At 40.1% G+C, this 19517-nt stretch overlaps 1 protein-coding gene across 3 annotated transcripts in view; it reads left to right on the forward strand.

Moving 5' to 3' along the window:
* The window catches only part of Arhgap24 (Rho GTPase activating protein 24), a 713998-nt gene that overhangs the window by 453809 nt on the left and 240672 nt on the right, over positions 1-19517 (forward strand). For all 3 annotated transcript variants that reach the window (XM_031337011.1, XM_031337010.1, XM_031337012.1), the window contains exon 3: positions 17962-18049. In XM_031337011.1, the coding sequence (XP_031192871.1) occupies positions 17962-18049 (88 nt within the window). The remainder of the gene's footprint in view (positions 1-17961; positions 18050-19517) is intronic.

A 19517-nucleotide genomic window follows, 5' to 3' on the forward strand; every position in this document is an offset into this window, starting at 1 on the left:
GTTCCGTGAAGGATGAAGTTGCCACCTAGAGGCAGACATAACCAGAGGGGAGATAGGAATCAGAGGTGAGAGACTGGTAAAGGACAACTCCAGCCATTTCCAGCTGAATCATGGCTGTCAGTAGACGTGCAGGTAGAGCTGAACCACAGCTTAAGGATGGAAGTCCAAGCTGGAAGTGGGAATTTTCATAGCATCCTTTAAGTATCCATGTTTGATGTGAAGTAGAGCTGGTGTGTGTGCGCTAATTTTTAATACACTACCATTGCTGAAAAAAATCAAAGTTAATTCTCATTGCTTTTAGGGCCCCCGATGAGTATTTTCCCATCTATAGCATTTCTTCCAATGGGCAAAATCCAAATAAAAGACTTCTTTAAATTATTATATATTAAATTATTGGACTGAGCATGGGGTCTCCAGTAGAAAAGTTAGAGAAAGGACTGAAGGAGTTGAAGGGCTTTGCAACCGCATAGGAAGAACAACAATATCAACCAACCAGACACCCCAGAACTCCCAGTGACTATGCTATCAACAGAGGACTACACATGGCTCCAGCTGCATATGTAGCAGTGCCTTGTCATGCATCTATGGAAGGAGAGGTCTTTGATCTTATGAAGGCTTGATGGATGCTCCAGTGTAGGGGAATATAGGGCAGTAAGGTGGGTTTGGGTGGGTGGCTGGAGGAATACCCTCATAGAAGCAGGGGGAGGGAAGATGGGGTAGGGGGTTTTCAGGAGGGGGAGGAACTGGGAAAGGGGATAACATTTGAAATGTAAATAAAGAAAATATCCAATAAAAATTATTCTAAGGTTTTATAATCTTGTGAAGATATAATATACAATATTTATTCCTTGAAGGTCTCTCCAAAAATGTATTAAGTGTATTTTGAAAAGGAAAATATGTTCCATTGAAGTAATTAAGTCAGTCACTTGGGGGATTTCTAATTAGCCTGCCTGTCTGTATAGTGAGAGGATTCTTAAAGGTAAGTTTCATAGGGAAATAACAGCCACATCCTGTGGCCTCAGGTCTTTTGTTCCTTCTTATGGCCACACTAGACCTAAACACTTTCTATTTCTATGACTACATTAGCCACCCATTATAGTCTTTGTCTAATGGTTAGTGACAACCTTTCTTGACTGGACATGTTTATTATACTTTGCAAAAAGCTTCATCTTTTTTTTTTTTTGCATGACCTGACCTTACTGTAAACTAAATATTATCAACAAAGCAAGAATTTGAAACAAGCTCTGAAGAAAGGAAAATCTTCACTCTTAGTTCAGAGATGCTCGGGTCGGACACTGATTAAAATCTTCTGATTAGGACTGGGAATTACGTGGGTGGTCCTGACAGAGTCTCAGGAAACCAGTGAATTCCCAATTAGTACAAACTAAAGACTTCATGACATCAAGGTCGGTAGACAGACGTGTGTGTACTTTATGTATTCATGGAAAATGGAGGCTTTGCCTGAATGGAAACACATGGCAAATGGATTTAGGATTTAATAAAATTCTTTGAATGTTGAGCAGCAAAATCATCCACAGTGTGGTCACATCTAAGAGGACAAAAAGCTAAAGTTTTGACCCACTGTTTTAGCCTAAAGCAAATTGTCTAAGCAGTCCATCAGTCCTGGAAACATATTTCACTCACCCTTGATGAGGTATTTATCTCGACTCCACTCTTCTCAACATGGGACTCTTGGCTTTGTTTTCCCCTTCTGATTTTAACACATATGTGCAGTAATACTAATGCATGTCTATGTAATATAATTCTTGTGGGGAGTATACAGAGAAAATAAAGTTGAGGGAACTGAAATGGGGAAGTATGCTTTGGTTTTGTAAAAGAGGCAGAAGAAAATGAGGAAGATAGACAGGTTTTTTCTTAAATTTTAACTCTTCTTACTTCAGTGAAAACAGATGCACGCCAATGTAGTTTCACAAAGTCAGAGAGGATCTCACCCTTCACTGGTCGTTTAAAAGTCATTACCATGGGGACCAGATGCCCCTGTAACTCATGTGTCACAACATATCAATACCCTGTGAATGGAAGATAGTTAAATGCATAATAATGAATTCTTTCTGTATCAGTTAGTTTGTGTTAGTATTTTACATATTTTAAATGGTTATAAGAAAGTGTTTGATAAAAAAGTCTTTTTTCAACTTAGTATTTTTTTTAACCACAGATTGTCAAACTTTCCTGAAAATGTTTTTGTTCCTTAGAAATTTTGATGCTACTGTAGCTGAGGTTGTTTGCACCATGAACACTAAATGCATTTTAATATATGACCTCAGTCACATTAAGTTTAGAACATTTTGCCTCACCTTTACTGGGAAAATGTTGATAGTTGCTGACTTTGATATGACTTAGGTTTCATACTATATGTTGTTTTTCTGGTTTCTACTGTCTCCTGCCTAGTCAGCTTCATTTCCAATCTGTGAGAAGACAAACTGAAATTTTATCTTCTTTTAAATGATATTTCAAGGCCACCTTTAAGCCCCAAAAGTACATGATATGATGCAATGAGTTATGGAGGGTACCGTTCTTGGTGTGGGACAGATGAGGGATGGGAGTCAGCGAAACAAACCTTGGTGTTGGGGAAGTTGGGGGGGCAGTAAAGCATTGGCATGGGGTAGATAGGGAAATCAGTGAAGCCTTGGTTTGGGGTAGATTGGAGGGATCAGTGAAGCCTTGGTGTTGGGCAGATGGGGGGATCAATGAAATCTTGGCATGAGCAGATGGGAGTAGGGCAGTGAAGCCTTGGCATGGGCTAGATGGGCATGGCTCATATGGCAGGAGCAATGAAGCCTTGGTTTGGGGTAGAAGGAGGGGAGCAGGAAAGCCTAGGTCAGAGCTGACAGGAATGTGGTCTTAGACATGTCCATGTGGTCTTACCCATGAGAATAATCGTGACAAGAAGGTGGCATGAGAAGGTTGGAGGACAAAGCCTGGGAAAGAAGACACTAAGTCCTACCAAAATGAGGACTGAGACCTCTGGGCCACTGTTGACAAGCGAAGAGCTTGATCGTCTACTGACTAAAGACAAACTCAACCAAGGCAATGAAAGAAAAGTAATTAAATAGAAGTTGCCTGGTCAGAAATGTCACAGTCACAGAAGAAAGCTGTTCACATTTTCAATTGATTTATTCAACCACACAATACACACAGACTCTTGAGCTCCTGTCATGTGAAAGACATAGAAGTGTTTTCTTTTCTGTATGAGTATGATGAGTAGTACAGCAGTGTTTACAAAAGCAGGTAATTGCATGATCCTCATTGTTGAACCTAGAACTTACATGGGCAAAAAGATCAATTCAAGCACTGGGAATTATCATTGTGAAAAATATACAAATAAGTTTATGGTCATAGCATTGATAAGCATAGCTGGAGTAGTGTGTGCAGAGGATTCTGGGTACTCAGGAAGGCAGTGAGGTTGGAGGAGGATCTTCAACCAGGAAAAGATGGAGAATTATTTTACTTCCACTAGGCTGCCTTCAGTGGGTACTCCTCTACCATAGTCCCAATGACAGTGCTCCCCACAAATCCATTTGTTGAATTCTTATCCCTCAGATAACAGTATTAGGAAATGGGGGTTCTGGGAGGTGATTTGATGAGGAGGGCAAAGTATTCATGAAGGAAGAGGACTGGCAGTCTTATAAAAATAAAATGAGTCTCAGAGAGGTACCTGCTCCTTCATAGACCTGGGAGGGCTAATGTTCTGTGATTTATAAGCAGGTAAGTGGCTCATGGATGGTTAGCATGAGGGTCCAGTTGTGTGAACAGGCTACAGTGCTTCCCAGGGTATCAATAACACTGCAATTCTAAAAGTCTGGGCTGTTGACGTATAATTTATATATAGCTATGTAATTCCTACCACTCAGCACCACCCTCCGATGACCCCTGCCCTCTTCCTGCCAACCCCTCTTCTATTTGAAGATTCTATCACAACTGTTGTGTTTCCTCTCCCCTTACTTGTGTTTTTTCAAGAATGTTGTGTGAATTCAGTATGTACGCAGCTTTGAACCTGGCTCCTTCCATTAAATGCAATGTAATCAATCATTAGCACCTCCCTTTGTATTGACAAGAAGTGTTGGTATGGTTGTACTATACTTTATTTATCCATTCATTGGTGAAGAATAGTAGGGTTATTTATTAACAATTGTTAGTTAATTCATGTATTTTTACATAGCATCTTTATCACTGTACTTTATATTCTTTTCCCACTATTGTGGCTGTCAACCTATATACCAATAAACCGTTAGTGGCCGACAGCCTATATATCAATAAACCCATTTCTTCTTCAAGTTCAAGTTTAAAGTAGGTTCATGAGAAGGAGTTAAGAATTCTTAGCATCAAATTTCTTATTTGTCAGCTAAAGTATGTAGGTAACAGTGATAGAATTATTTTTCTAGGGTTGCTTTCAAATGGAGGCCATGAAAACACTAACAGGAACCAAGGCGTGATGGGGAAAGTGACAGGAACTCAATGCCACTCTTGCCAAATGGACTGTCAGATAGAACAGGATGTTCCGTCATTATTGTTTATAAGGCCATGTTATGAGAACACTAAGGGTTGGGGGAATGGGGAGTTGGAAAGTGTAATATCCATTTCTTTATCTTCAGTTATTTCAGAATAGTTTAAAGTTTGTAATTGCTGCACGGCATTATATTATAATAGGAACAGAATGGGAGAGAAAGAGGTGCTATGGGGTTTGAGAGGGAGCAATGCACCCAACACACAAAATAGATTTATACACTTGTATGAAAATTTAAAAGATAATAGAGAGTAAGCTGAGATAGTACGAGTGTATGTCTGTCTGTCTTCAGAGATGTCAAGAGCAAGAGTATTGCAAGACAGTGTTAGGAGTTGGGTACAGGGATCTCTGACATCAGCCAGGCATCAGCTTGGTGACAGGAAGGCAAGAGAGGGGCTGAGCTCGAGCATCCTCAAGAGTCTCAGAATCCTCCCTCCTGGCATGCCTCAGAGTCTGGAGGACCCTGAAACTTCACAGCCTACTCTGGCTCTCAGGTTATGGGCTATGCAGATAGGAATCGGCCTGACACAAATACCTCTCAAAATTCCTCTTGCTGGTAGGCCTCAGGCCTGCCAGCTCATATCCAATGACTCACTTAAAGACAGTTACCCAAAAGAGTTGTTTCATTACTAAGTAAAAATTGTTGAAGATTTAGAGAAAACTTCTAGTCAACTAACAGCTCCCACACAAAACTTTATCTTTCATACTGAAAACAACTTTTCATTATAAAGGATTTTCTACAGAGCCCATTGTAAAATCAGTATTTTCTGTGACTAATAATCATCAATGAAGTTTAACAATATACTGAGAATGTACTTTTACTATATATGAAACACATTCTAATGAAATTCATGCCCTTCAGTACAGTGTATTCTGAAATATATTGTCTAAATAAATAAATAAATGGTGTTTTGATTTCTTTCTTTTGATATCATCACTATACTCCACTATAATATTTTTTTTCAATACTGCATCTGGGTAAATAGAGTTCCGAAACAGAGATAGTCTGTTTGTGAGCATTCAGCGTTGGACTTGCTGAAAGGCTGGGAATTGTTATAGATTTTTATTCATTTTCACTATGTTTGGCAAAACTTTAGAATAAGATTCTTTATTAATACTTCCATGGTGGTGACAACTATAAAGTTTAACTAAATAGTAAATTCAGATTTTAGATGCCCAGAGAATGCTAGGCAAACATATAGGCAAGAGCAAGGAGCAGTCTCCCTGCAGGGTTTTTATTTTTGATTAAAAGCAAAATTCATTGGAAAAAATACTTTTGTGCCTTAGACAACTGTGCTCTTCTCTTGACCCATGCCAGATCAGGTGACAGGGCAGTGTGGCTCAGTGGACTGGGAGCCCCCACCTAGAATATAAAGAAGCTCAGGGTAACTGCTGAGCTCAATCTGCTTTGAGCCCCAAACTCCCTGTTAATTCTGCTTCTCTTGCAGAACAGAAAGGACACAGCTGACATCTCTTTTCTGCTCCCCACCTCCCTATGGCTGGTAGGTGACAGTCTGGGGCTGCTGAAGGGACTGTCACATGCTTGCTGACTTTCCTGCATGATGCCCCTGGATACATGCAGACATCCAACAGCACCATGCTTGAGCCTCACTCACTGTTCAGGACATGTTACCTGAAGAAGGATATGCGTCTCTGGTCATCATACCTAACATGCACAGTAATATTAGACTAGAAATACACATCAAGGTAATGCATAATGGTTTGGGATGCTAGATGCTAAAGTTTTGATCTGTACCTGATAAATACCAACCACAGGTAGAAGAAAATATTATGAGCATAGATGTTTACAAATCCCTAAGTATGTATCAAGCACCATGCTAAATGTTTACACTATTATTTTATTTAAACCTCAGATATTTTTCCTTCCTCCCTCCCTCCTCCCCTCTTTCCCTTCCTTCCTTCCTTTCTTTCTCTTTCTTTCTTCCTTCCTTCCTTCCTCTCTTCCTTCCTTCCTCCCTCTCTCTCCTTCCCCCTTCCCTGCCTTCCTTCCTTCCCTTTCTCCCTTCCTCTCTCCCTCCTTCCTCCTCTCCTTCCTTCCTTCCTTGCTTTCTCCCTCCCTCCTTCCTTTCCTCCCTTCATTCTTCCTTTCAGTAGGTTTTACTAATGACAAAATAGAAGTGAAAACATTTGTAATAACTTCAGTGAAGTCACATATGCACTAAGAAGAGGAAATGTAGAGCTGGCTCATCACATTCTCAAGACCACCCCCTCACCTACCTCTCAGTCTACTGAGCACACTTTTAAAGAGCATGAATGCACTTACTTTCCCACTTGCTTGCTTGCATTATTCTTGTCTTAAGTTAGGAGACTAGAAGCTAATAGGACCTTTTAGTGAGAGTTTTCCTCCTAACACTGCCAGTGGCTTTCTAGGTCTTTTGAATACTTCTAACAAAAGAAAGCTCAGTTCACCTAGGAAAACCAATTTAAGTTCCACTATCTATGATCACTGGTCAAAATGAGCTTTGATGGGAGACTGAGAGAGCACAATAACCTTTTCCATAGTGTCTTACATTTTACAATTTCCAAACTCCTTATTTGGTTTAATCTCCAAATCATCCGGTGTTAATTAAGTGTGCACTGTATTCTAATTATCCGTACTTCACAGATAATGAAGCCCACTGGAAGATTCAATGGCTTTATTCATCCCCTGCAATAACCTTTATTTCCTCCTTTCTACATTCCTGGTACTTCCTATCTGCCAGCAATACAGGAGTGAGATAGCCCTGTCCGCAATGTCTTTACACAACACAACATTCTAGGGCTCAGATTCTCTCAGCAGTAATGATGAATTGTCATCATTAAAGAATTCAAGTAGTACTCATTATGGTGTTTTAAAGCTGGACATTTCAGAGCTTTCATAAATTTGCAATAATTTTCATGCATTTGTAAATCTGTGGATAGAAATCTTTCTAAAGACTGAAGCATACACACACACACACACACACACACACACTTTTAGATGTGCAAACACAGAAACTTTCATCTGACCTGAGAGCACCTTCTGCTAATAAATACTGTGGGACAAGATGGGGAATAATGGTAAAAGCTGACCTAGGGCTGAGTTCAGGGGCACAGGACTCGGCTAGCATAGTATTGATCAGAGCTCAGCCTCATGATCTCTCCTAGATACAAAGGTACCTGGGAAATGAAGTCTGTCAATACCCATAGACTGAAATGAAATAGTTAAGATTTAAACATTAACCATTTCTATGATAACACGTTGTAAGTGAAAACATGATTATTTCTGTGAGGCCAAAAGAGGTTATCTCATAAAACATAGCATGCCTTCATGATGCTAAAATACAAACAAAACAATTATTATTGATCTCATATGAGTAGAAGGACCCTGAAGATGATAATGATATATGAACCCTCTGGCTAGCATTGTAGCAAAGAACCCTTAAAACAGTTCTCTTTAAGACAGAGTTAGAAGTCTTTGTGACCATTGCTTCAATTGACTACGTTATCAATGACTCTTCGTCAGTACACATCAGATATATGAGAGCGTTGTTAAGATAGGAAAGAAATACTCACAGCTGCCATTAGATTTAATATGCATTCTTAAACTATTTTATAAGCTATCAAGCTTGAGAAAACCTTATATATCAAGTCAATATTCACTCACATATCCTAGCAGTAAGCAACCCAAAGCCTCATTTCAAATATTTCCACAAAGCATCAAAATATATACCATACATGTATATATATATGTGTGTGTGTGTGTGTGTGTGTGTGTGTGTGTAACATATACATAAATTTGTGAACATTCATGTATATGTACAAAATATGCTAATTTTAATTTTTGTTATGAATTATGAATCCTAACTTAACTGATGAATATATCATGTTTATGTGTGGGAAGCCAATCTAACAAAGATTCTATTAACATTATGTAAAATTTAGTAGATGCTTTTGAAGCAGAGGCTAGCTATGTAGCTCAGGTTGGCCCTGAATTTATAGTCCTCCTGATTGCTGGGGTGGCAAAGGTGTGCCATCATGCACAACTGCAAGGTTAAGTGTGTGAGAGGGCATGTTTGTGGACTTAAGACAGGGCCAATAAATATCTCAAGAGGGTAATTTGGAGATGTGTATTAGCAAGCAGTTTCTAGCTCTGTCAGGAAGCACAAAGGGTTAAGTAGATGAACTATTTATAATGGAGAATACAACAAAAAGATCTGTATGATCAAATATGAAGATACAATAATCAATATAGCATAGCATGACTTCATATCCATTTTAAATAAGATTCTGATGTAACAGGAGTCAGGTCAGTGAGCTGGTTGCTAAAGGATGTGGGACCAAAGCATTTGTGTGTCCTTTTGTTTTAGGTAGGGTTAAGATATAGTAGAGTAGTCAAAGAGAGAGAGAGAGGTTCAGGAATAGACAAAGAGAGAGGGGGTTCAGGGAGAAAGAGAGGTTCAGGAATAGACAAAGAGATAGAGGGTTCACACACGGAGAGAGACAGAGACAGAGACAGAGACCGAGAGAGACAGATAGACAGAACAGAAGACAGATCAGCCTACAGCCAGATCCTTACATGCTGACACATAGCAAACCTGTCAGAGAAAATGTATCGAAAGGAGCAGACTTCTCAATGTTAATTTTGGGAGGTTTTTATTGTTTCTCCTTTCTAGTAGTATTCTAAGCGTCATATAAATGGACTGTATCTTATGCCTCTCTAAGACAAAAGGACACACAAATGCCTTGGTCACTACATCCTTTAGTGACTAGCCCACTGATCTGATTCCTGTTATATCAGAACTATCTTTCAACAGATTATTATTTTATTTGTGTTGGTGTTCTACCGCCATGTATGCCTGTGTGAGGGAGTTGTGTCTCCGGGAACTGGAATTACAGAGACGGTTGTGAGCTTCTGTGTGGGTGCTGGGACTTGAACCTAGGTCCCTTGGAAGAACAGCCAGTGCTCTTAACCTGGCCGTCTCTCTGGCTCACATCAGAACTTTTAAAGGCATCTGGAGTGACTGTCTCTACTCATTCTCATGGATGTTGCTACAGCCCCTGGAATTAGATTACTTCTCTGCCTCTGCAGTGAGACTATTGTAGAGTTGACCTCTGGCTTCTCTCCGACCAAATCTCTTTGCTAGTTCTCTGATGATGTGCCCACTTGACCATGCAACATTATCAAACTGAGTGACCGTGTATAGTGCTTTCCATGGTTTCATGGCTCTGTAGCTTTGCTCTGTTCTCTCTCATCCGCCCAACCGCCTTCTTTAGGGTCCCATCTGTGCTGTAGATAGTCTAGCTGGAAGCATCCTTAGGCCATCTTGTTTGTAGCTGCTGCTTTCTCTCCCTCACATCTCCTTAGTGTACCTCAACTATGCTCATTGCTTTAAATGTAACTCATTGTTTGATGAGTTTCCAAACTAAGTTTCCAGCCTTCATCTCTGTTTGAAGGTTGGCACTCATACATCCATAGTATGTAAATTCCATTTACTGTTTCCCTGCATGTAGAGAATGCATTTCAGGTGTGTGCTTAGCCAAGCTCTTCCTTTACCCTCAGTTTTCCCCTCCCTCTCTCTTCCTCATCACAGTGTGTGGGATCACCAGTGCTCCGTGCCTCACATAGGTCTGCGCGTTAGCCTTTCCTCCCCTCTTTCCAAGCCTCAGAGCTAACATGCCTATCTCCGCTCTCCCTTCTAAATGTGCTGCAGCTAAGTCCTCTCGTCCTCTCGTCCTCAGCTTAGAGGCTGCTGCTTTGGATTCCAGACTCACAAAAGCTCCTGCCTCCTCCTCCATCCCTCCTATAGACGTTGTCTGTTATCAATTCAACGCAGTTTTCTCTGAAGTATACAGATCCTGTGGTCCAGTGATCAAAACCCTTCTAAAGCTTCTCACTGCACTCAGGATAAAATCCAGGTGAAGGGGACCCCGTCAGCCAGCCCCCCATCCCTAATATTGCCATTTTCCTTTGCATTTCATATGGGAAGGCGGTTCTCAGCACTGAGGTCTCTGCAAAGCTGTCAACTGATAGAAGACTTTCTTGGCCAGTGATTCTAAAGCAAGTACCTGGACACTTACAAACTTGACACCTCACCTTAATTGATTATACCAATTAATGATTAATGATTCCTTTGTGCTTTTAAACCTACTTACATATAAAGGTGTTTGTGTATATTTTTCTAATCAGAATATTAGCGGCATGAATGGTAATATGGATATACTTTCTTTAAGGCTACATCTTCAGCTCTTAAAGCACTGTCTGACCTCAAGAAGGGATGGATGGAAATTCTGGCTCTGTCATGATACAACACTAAGAGAGGAAATGAAGAGATGCTAAAACAGAAGCAAAGGGCCTGGGAATGTAGCTCAGTGGGCTTGCCTGGCATGTGCGGGGGCCCTGGGTTTCATATGCGGCGCTGCAAACAAAAGCAGCAGCTATCAGAGGAGTGACAGGAAAGGCTTTCTACTCCATGTGTCTAAGAAGTGGGGCAATTGGAATGTTAAGATGAATGACAGCGAAATGAAGGTAGATGTTAATAAGATGACCACACTGCTTCCAGTTACATGCTTTGGGCCTGGGGGGAAATGAGTATTTGGAAGTGAAGTAAAAAGTAAAAAGAAATCTGAATCTCTACACAATTCTATTTTGTACAGATACTTAAATATCATATTTCTGCATGTGTTTAAGCTACTATATCTAATATATTCTCAGCTCTGAAGTCCACAGGTCTGCCTATCTAGAGTAACAAAACCATTATGCTCTATCTATCTATCTATCTATCTATCTATCTATCTATCTACCTACCTACCTATCTATCCCTTTGTCTATAAACACGCACACAATTGAGCACACGGTTAAATTAGAGAAAGAAAACAGTAACATTTGAATAGCTTAGGACAGACATGAGGGACTCACATATCAAATCCTATGATAATCTGTGAGAACATCTATGAGTTCAATAAGATTTCTGAGATGTAAAATGCTTGACAATTGAACCTCAACCTTCAGTCTCATATTCCTTTGAAGATATTTTGATAACTGAGAAGGATAAGGATGTCTGAGGTCCTTTTAATTTGTTGTTCTGCCAAGAAGGACAGGAATAAGTAAAAAGAAGTCTGTATCTATACCCAATTTCATCCTGCACTAATACTCAGATATCATATTTGTGTGTGTGTGTTTAAGCTGCTATATTCACTAGGTTCTCTTTTCCCAGGCACTGGGTTCTCTTGTCCAGAGTAACAAAACCCTCATGCTACAACCTTAGCTCTGTGAATTAACTGGAACAGTTTTGGACATAACAAGTTCAGTTTTTATATTTTTATATTTTATATTTTTAAAAAGTAATATTCTTGCTAACTAGGAATTCTGGAGTAACAAAGAAACTAAAGAATAATAAGGCACTTGTATAGCCAAAGAGTATTACTATTTCTGTGGGCTTTCCCCCATGTTTGCAGTTTCATTGGTAAACAGATACAATGTTAAAATAGTTTCAAGGTGACAGTTGTTTCCCAAGTTGACGCGGAATGATTATCTTAGAAAGACAATGTAAAAGCACCTTGTTACCCAGCCCTGAGAGGATTCCTTCCTGTGGTGGCTTTGTTCCAGCTTCCTGTTTTAATGTGAAAATGAATGAGATGGCATTGAAGAAATCCAAAAATACTTTGACTTCGTTGTTAAACAAACCTTTCAGATCATCTCAGTCCGCATGCATCTTCGCTTAATTTGGTGCTAGATTTACCTGTGAGACAGTTTCTCTCAAGGTTAGTTCTAGGTCTTTTCCACTAAAATTTTAAATGTGCTGAGGTTTTAATTAAAATAAGGCTTAAATGGGGGCTATTTTGCCATCAATTTTCTGGTCCATTGATGATGGCTTATTGGATTTCTTACTCTAGGGTCTTAAGAGTTTTCCCCTAATAAATATTCTACAATGCTGACACTTTCCCTTTGTTTTGTTTCATTCTGAGACATAAATACCCAAGACAGCCACAGCCTCTTCCCCTCCCCCTCCACTTTCTTCCCACCCCCCTTCTTCCTCCTGCTCCCTCCCCCTTCCTCCTCCTCTTCTTTTTATTCTATTATATACCATATTTGAAGTTGTGACTTTCCAAATAAAATACTTGAGATTCTGTCTCTGAAAGTGGTACTCACACCATTCCCAGTCCTCCGCCCCTCAAGCTTTCTCTCTATTTCACCTCCACTTCCTCTCAAATTCATGCCGGCTTCTTTGATTATTATTGTTATGTGTAACACGCATACATACAGACGTGCACACACAGACACACACACACACACACACACACACAGAGAGAGAGAGAGAGAGAGAGAGAGAGAGAGAGAGAGAGAGAGAGAGGGAGAGCCTGCTAAGCCACCACTTTGTTCCTCCTGCCTTCTGAACAGCTGACATTTCTTCTCCTATGAGAAATAAGTGCTATACAATGATTGTGTGCAAGACAATGCCTAGCAATGGACTGAGAAGGGTCAGAAGTGGACCTCATTCTTCCCAGAATAAGGACTGGTAAACACGCCAAGGAATTTGCCCTGTGCTTCCGGGCCCTGAAATGATGCTGGTTGGACAGTTGCATCCTGGTGAGATGAGAGGGCTAGGTGAAGATAGATTTCCCAGACTGCCATCACTCTGGATGCCTTTCCCACTACGGATTTTCTCCAAAACAAAGTGGGTAATGAAAAGTCAGGTATTCTTTGCCAACTTGAAAACTGGGCTTCTTTGAATCCTGGGAGGTTTGTAAATTCCTCCTAGAGGTTGTTGGAAGAATATTTCTCAGTCTTTCCCTGAAGTGGGGGCTTCTCTTATGTGCTGCACCTAGTAACCACTCAGAAACATAGGTAAAACAACTTGCAATTTACATCTAATGGAGGCACAAGAGTTTAAACTTACGGCTTAAACGAAACTGTACACTCTCTCCCAGTTTTAGATCAAGAAGGGGGATGATGATTCTAGGAGGATGGTGGACCCTTGCCTCGGGCTTTTGGGTACTCTCAATGTCCCCAAACTGTGGCTGTTAGTTCTGTCTAGCTCGGATTTCATGAGGCCTCTGGTATCTGGTATCAAATCTCCACACCCCTGCCCCTCTAGTCTAAAAATCCTTGTGATTAGAATCTGGGCTCACTTAGACAGTCTAGGATAATCTCTTATCAGAATACTCAATTTGTTTGTTTGTTTGTTTGTTTGTTTTTGTTTTTTGGTTTTTTTGTTTTTTTGTTTTGTTTTGTTTTTGTTTTTTGTTTTTCGAGACAGAGTTTCTCTGTTTAACCGTGGCTGTCCTGGAACTCACTCTGTAGACCAGGCTGGCCTCGAACTCAGAAATCCGCCTGCTTCTGCCTCCCAAGTGCTGGGATTAAAGGCGTGTGCCACCACCGCCCAGCCCAGAATACTCAATCTGATTCCATCTGCAGAGTTTCTCTTCTGATGAATTAACCCTTCCAGGGTCCAGGGATCAGGCGCTCCTATCCTTGGGAGACCATTATTCAAGTCCTCTTGCACAACAGCAAAAACAGACATCACATCTCGGTTGTTTTAAATTATTTATTTATTTATTTATCTATTTATTTATTTATCCATTCATTTCACATCCCCCTCAATGCCTCCTACCATAATTTTCCCCCTCCCCTTCTCCTCCAAGCTGGTGGGGACCCCCTAGGAACCCCCACCCTGGCACTTCAAGTCTCTGCAAGGCTAGGCTCTGAATAGTTTTTTTTTAAATTCAATTAAATAATAATTCAAGCAAGCATAAACTTTTACTATGAATAGTAAGGTTAAGCTGGCTCAGAGTCCCCAGCACCCAGGCACCCACCCGAGACAGTAAGTGGCTCCCTGCTCCCTATCAGACTACTGGCCCGGAGCACTGTCACACACACACAGGCTTTTTTTCCAGACTAAATACAAAGGAAAAAAATCCCTATGTCTATTTTCAATAACATCTAAACTTACTCTAATCTCTTGTGACTTTGACTTCCTGATATTAACTAGAGATGAGATTTCATCTTAATAGCAAGTTAAGCTGAAGTCAAAAGTGCCAGTGTACTTCTCAATTCTATTTTCTTTTGCCGACTGTAAGCTGCCAAACTATGAAAGATGGTATTTACCAATGTTGCATTTTGAAGTTGCAGTGATGCAGTCTCAGTGAGGGTTTCTATTCCTGTACAAACATCATGACCAAGAAGCAAGTTGGGGAGGAAAGGGTTTATTCAGCTTACACTTCCACATTGCTGTTCATTATCAAAGGAAGTCAGGACTGGAACTCAAGCAGGTCAGGAAGCAGGAGCTGATGCAGAGGCCATGGAGGGATGTTACTTACTGGCTTGCTTCCCCCGGCTTGCTCAGCATGCTTTCTTATAGAGCCCAGGACTACAAGCCCTGGGATGGCACCACCCAAAATGGGCCCTCCCCATTTGATCACTAATGGAGAAAATGCCTTACAGCTGGATCTCATGGAGGCATTTTCTCAAGGAAGGCTCCTTTCTCTGTGATGACTCCAGCTTTTATCAAGTTAACACACATAACCAGACAGTACAGATACTATATGAAAATGTTATTTCCATTGGAGATAAACATAAATGTAATTGCAGTCTGAATATGCTAGTTATTAGCATGTGGTTCCACATATTCTGAACCATCGGAATTGTTATATTCCTTCCCTGTTTCTGAGGTTTTTTTCTTTTAGACCACTGAAGTTTGGAGTGCAGCAGGTTGAACATTATGCTAAGGTATAGAGCCCTGACATAGAAAATATGAACCCTTGTACTCTGGATGGATTGCAATTTATGATCCCAGCAAGAAATCAATGATGTCATTCACAAATGAAGTCTATGAGACAAATAAGGCATCAGGAAGTATTATGAGGGTCAATGAAACTAATGGGGCTGAAATCAGACAGGAATATTGCCCTATATATTTCTCTGGAAGGTTCAGAACTTTAAAGACCGGAACTAACACTTATCATTCAATGCAAGCCCAGGAGGGAACACAGGGATGACTGTAATTTTCTGTGCCAAATTAGACAGGACTAGAGTTGAGTAAAAGACCACTTGGACTAAGTATTACCTCAAACTGAGAAAAATAGATGATATATATAACAGAGGGTAAGATCCTGGGCTTTTTAGTCCAATGTAGTTTTTAATATGGCTTTTAAATTATAACTTATTTTGTTTTTATTATGTGCGGCCATGGGTGCTGGCCTTGTGTGCACACACAGGAGTCTGCAGAGTCTCTCTGGGTAGAATCCCTTGCATGTGGAGCTATAGGCAACTGTACGTTGCTTTGCAAGGGGCTCTAGAAACAAGCATATATCCTATCCTCTGTAAGAACAATACACACCCTTAACCACCAAGCCATCTCCAGCCAGAATACAGCTTTACTATACTCAACTGTATGCTTACTGGATTTTAATTCTCTGCTGGTACCATGCTGGGCACTAGTGGTATATTGAGAATCAATCAATGTAAACATATGTTGTGTCTATCAAATGACCAGAGAGATAAACTCTTAGTGTGGTGGGAACATAATAGGATTTCTATAGAAAAGAAGTTACCTAGATCATAGGAAAACCACAGAAATGTAGCTTAGAGAAATAGGTGGGAAATGGTCATTGACATCTTCATTCTGGAGCATATACAAGCCACAAGCTATTTTATGTAGGAAAGGAGGGGTTAAACGTGTTTTCCTAAAGGATACCCAGATTGCATTGATACTGGATTGAAAGATGCTGAGAGCATTGTATAGACCCCCAATGAAGATGGGAGGCATATTGGCCTTAAAGGTTGTACTTACTGGCACAAAGCAGGGCAGGCCTGCAGCAAACAGGGGCAGAATATAGACAACTATTTCCATAGCTGTAGTATACAACATAGTGAAGGATGCTACATGACATTCAGATAGGGACCTCACACTGAGGACCAAATTAAATTTTATTTTAATTTTAACTTAATTTAATTGAGTTTAAAATACTTTTTGAAATACATGATTAGAAATGCCAAATAAGCTCTCGGATTTGTAGTCTAAGAAGGAGAACCTTTATTATAGATAAACTGATATTAAACAGCTCATCCTTGGTTATTGATGTTCTAGGCATGGAGGACTGTGAGCTATCAGCTAAGAAATTGTCAGAAGAGATAGACTCATTAGGCAAATATCTGAAAAATTCTAATGCTGCAAGGGAAACTAAAGTCAGCAAATGAGACTCTAATAACAGATGCAAGAGATACACCTGAAGAAAACCAAAACAGAAAAAAAGTGCTTCAAGAACCAGTGGTCAGAACTCAAATGGAGTGGTACACACCTTTAATCCCAGTATTTAGGAGTCAGAGACAGGTGAATCTTTGAGTTCAAGGCCAGCCTGATCTATGAAGTGAGTTCTAGGACAACCACAGCTGTAGGGTGAGACCCTGTCTCAACAAAACAAAATAAAGAAAATGCAAAGAAACAGTTGCCAATAGATCGACGTTTCATTGAGAACTGAACACTGTCAAGAGTGTAGCTTGAGTCGAGTATCCTGAATCACAGGTGCAAAGACAAGGCGACAAAGTTATATATGAACAAATGATTCAGTAGTGGCATTTCTTCTAGATAAATAGAAAATAGGATATAATATGGAAAGAGTTATTCAGGACAACTTTTAAAAATGGAATAGACATTTATGTGTGTCTAAACTGGTGGGAATGATCCACTGAAGAGAGAAAAATCTAACAGAAGGGATAATCAAAGCATCTCAGTCTGTTTTTGCACTATCATAGCAGAAAGCCTGAGACTGGGAACTTTATAATGAACATAAATCTGCTGATTCACAGTTCTAGATGCTGTAAAGGTCACCTTCAGGGAACCAGCATCCTCTCAGAGTGTCTCCCCATGCTGAAAGGCAGAGAGAAGAGATAAAGTCCCAACCTCACTCGCTCCCATAGTGGCCATCAACATTAGATTCTGAAGAAGTCTTAGGACTTCTATGCCTCCTGATGACCTAACTCCCCCAAACACTGCATTAGTATTAAATTTCCGATCTTGCACTCACATAATCAACTGTGGCACAAGGGGAGGACAATTTGAAATTTTACTAAGTTTCTTTAATGCTGTCACTTTAATTTTTTACAACCATGAAATGGGAGAAAATAATATTGACTGCTTTAGATTAGCCTAACCATTGAATATTATAGTGTTGGTAGAATGCTCAGTAAATTTGATGGCACACAATCCACATCATAACTTGATGCATAAAATGATCCCAGAGTTAATGTTGTCTAATGCAAATGAGCTACTCAAAAATATGTACTAAAGGTAAATGAATATAATTCTGGCTTATGGAATTTGATTTCCGTAAACATGAGAGTGTTTGGTGCACATGACCACTGACCAGGTTGCAGACACCCAGCAACTTAGATGCTCAGTGCTGCTTCTATGTGGTGCTTGCTGCTAAGTTGATGTTTGGGGCATTTGTGTTTGCAGGGGACTATTTTTCTGCCTGGAAATAAAGTCATTGAGCATCCGTGCAATGAAGAAAACCCAGGAAAGTTCCTTTTTGAAGTAGTTCCAGGTAAGATAAATTTTCTGCTTTGATTTAATTATCACTACTCTGTGTCGAGGAAAGTGAAGATGTGTCTGTCTGGTTTTGATCGTCAATTCTGGCTGAAAATTGAGAGGGCAAGCATTTACTTTTGGCTGTCATCTACACAGACAATCATCCCACATTTGTCCAATAGCATGTGTGTACACACACATGCTCATGGCTGCAGAATGATTCAGTTGCCCATGAGACTCCTGATTTGACCAGAATTGATCAAGCTGTATTGTAACGGACTGTGTAAGAGAAGTCTTATTTTATAGAGGGATCCTGTGATGGAAATGACATAATGTCACTGGTCAAATGTGTTACCAGAAGATTATCTGATAAATTCCCCAGCAAATACTTCTTTTCGAATAAACCTTTTCTATTAAGAAAAATCATTTAATGGATTATTACAAAGCATTATTTGCAAGCATTATTACAGTTCTGTCTCCACTTTGCTTGTACATGTTTGGCCCATGGAACTGAGGGCGGGTCTACCGGGGCATCCATGCTCAATATCTGCAACATCTGTTCATCTTCTTAGTTCTCGGCTCCCACCATTTTAATGTATGTAGTTGAGCTCTTTTTAAATTTTAGAATCGCCCAGAACTGCTCTTCCAATGCCACGGTCTACATCATTGATCAGTTCTTCAGCATATCCTTATACCTTGATAAAAGTAGAAAAGTGTTAAGAATACAGTTTTTGATAGAGTTGGACAATCTGGTTGATGTGATGTTTATACTGATCTCAATGCAGTGTAGGGTGGGTATGTATTGATCTGTATGTATAATTTGTAATTTGTGTCAATTATGCTGGTGCAAAAGTGGCCAATCAAACATATTTTCTCAGATTTATAAGGTCTGGGAATCTAAAGTGTGAGAGCATTATTTTCCCCCTCAATGAAAACAGCTGTAGCCTTGAGTTCATCAGGCTCAAGATGGAATCCATGACTAAATGTTAATTAATGCAGCTCAAGTGCAGAAAGGTTAGTCAGATGTGTTGTATTATTTGGTTCCCCCCAGGGAGAACACATTGTAAGAAACCTGACTCTTGTTTGCCCTGTTAAAGTCCTTTTGTTCTTACTTCTTAGAGGAATATCCCTTAAGGAGCCGGATTCCAGATGTTGCAGAGGCTTTGAAGTATCTGTAGAGGAAATTTCTTTCGCTATTTATTCTCTCACACCAGGGCCTGTTGGTTTTTAAACCACCATGGTATTAAATGGGTGGCTTTGGCTTTTGATCTCCAGTAAAAATGCTGGGGTCTACCTACCCAGTCAGTCTACCGGCTGCCCATAGATCTCAGCTCCTTGAGAAGCCTCCGGTGTTAGACGGACATACTTGAACCTATGTTAGACAGTGTCTGCCTTCAGGTCTTTCCAATATGCCGTGACTGGGCACAGGTTTTACAGATAGTTCATATGATGTAGAGCCTGTGATATATACCACAGTGAAAACT

This window comes from Mastomys coucha, unplaced genomic scaffold, assembly GCF_008632895.1.
Source record: "Mastomys coucha isolate ucsf_1 unplaced genomic scaffold, UCSF_Mcou_1 pScaffold22, whole genome shotgun sequence".
In the NCBI taxonomy this organism is placed as follows: Eukaryota; Metazoa; Chordata; class Mammalia; order Rodentia; family Muridae; genus Mastomys; species Mastomys coucha.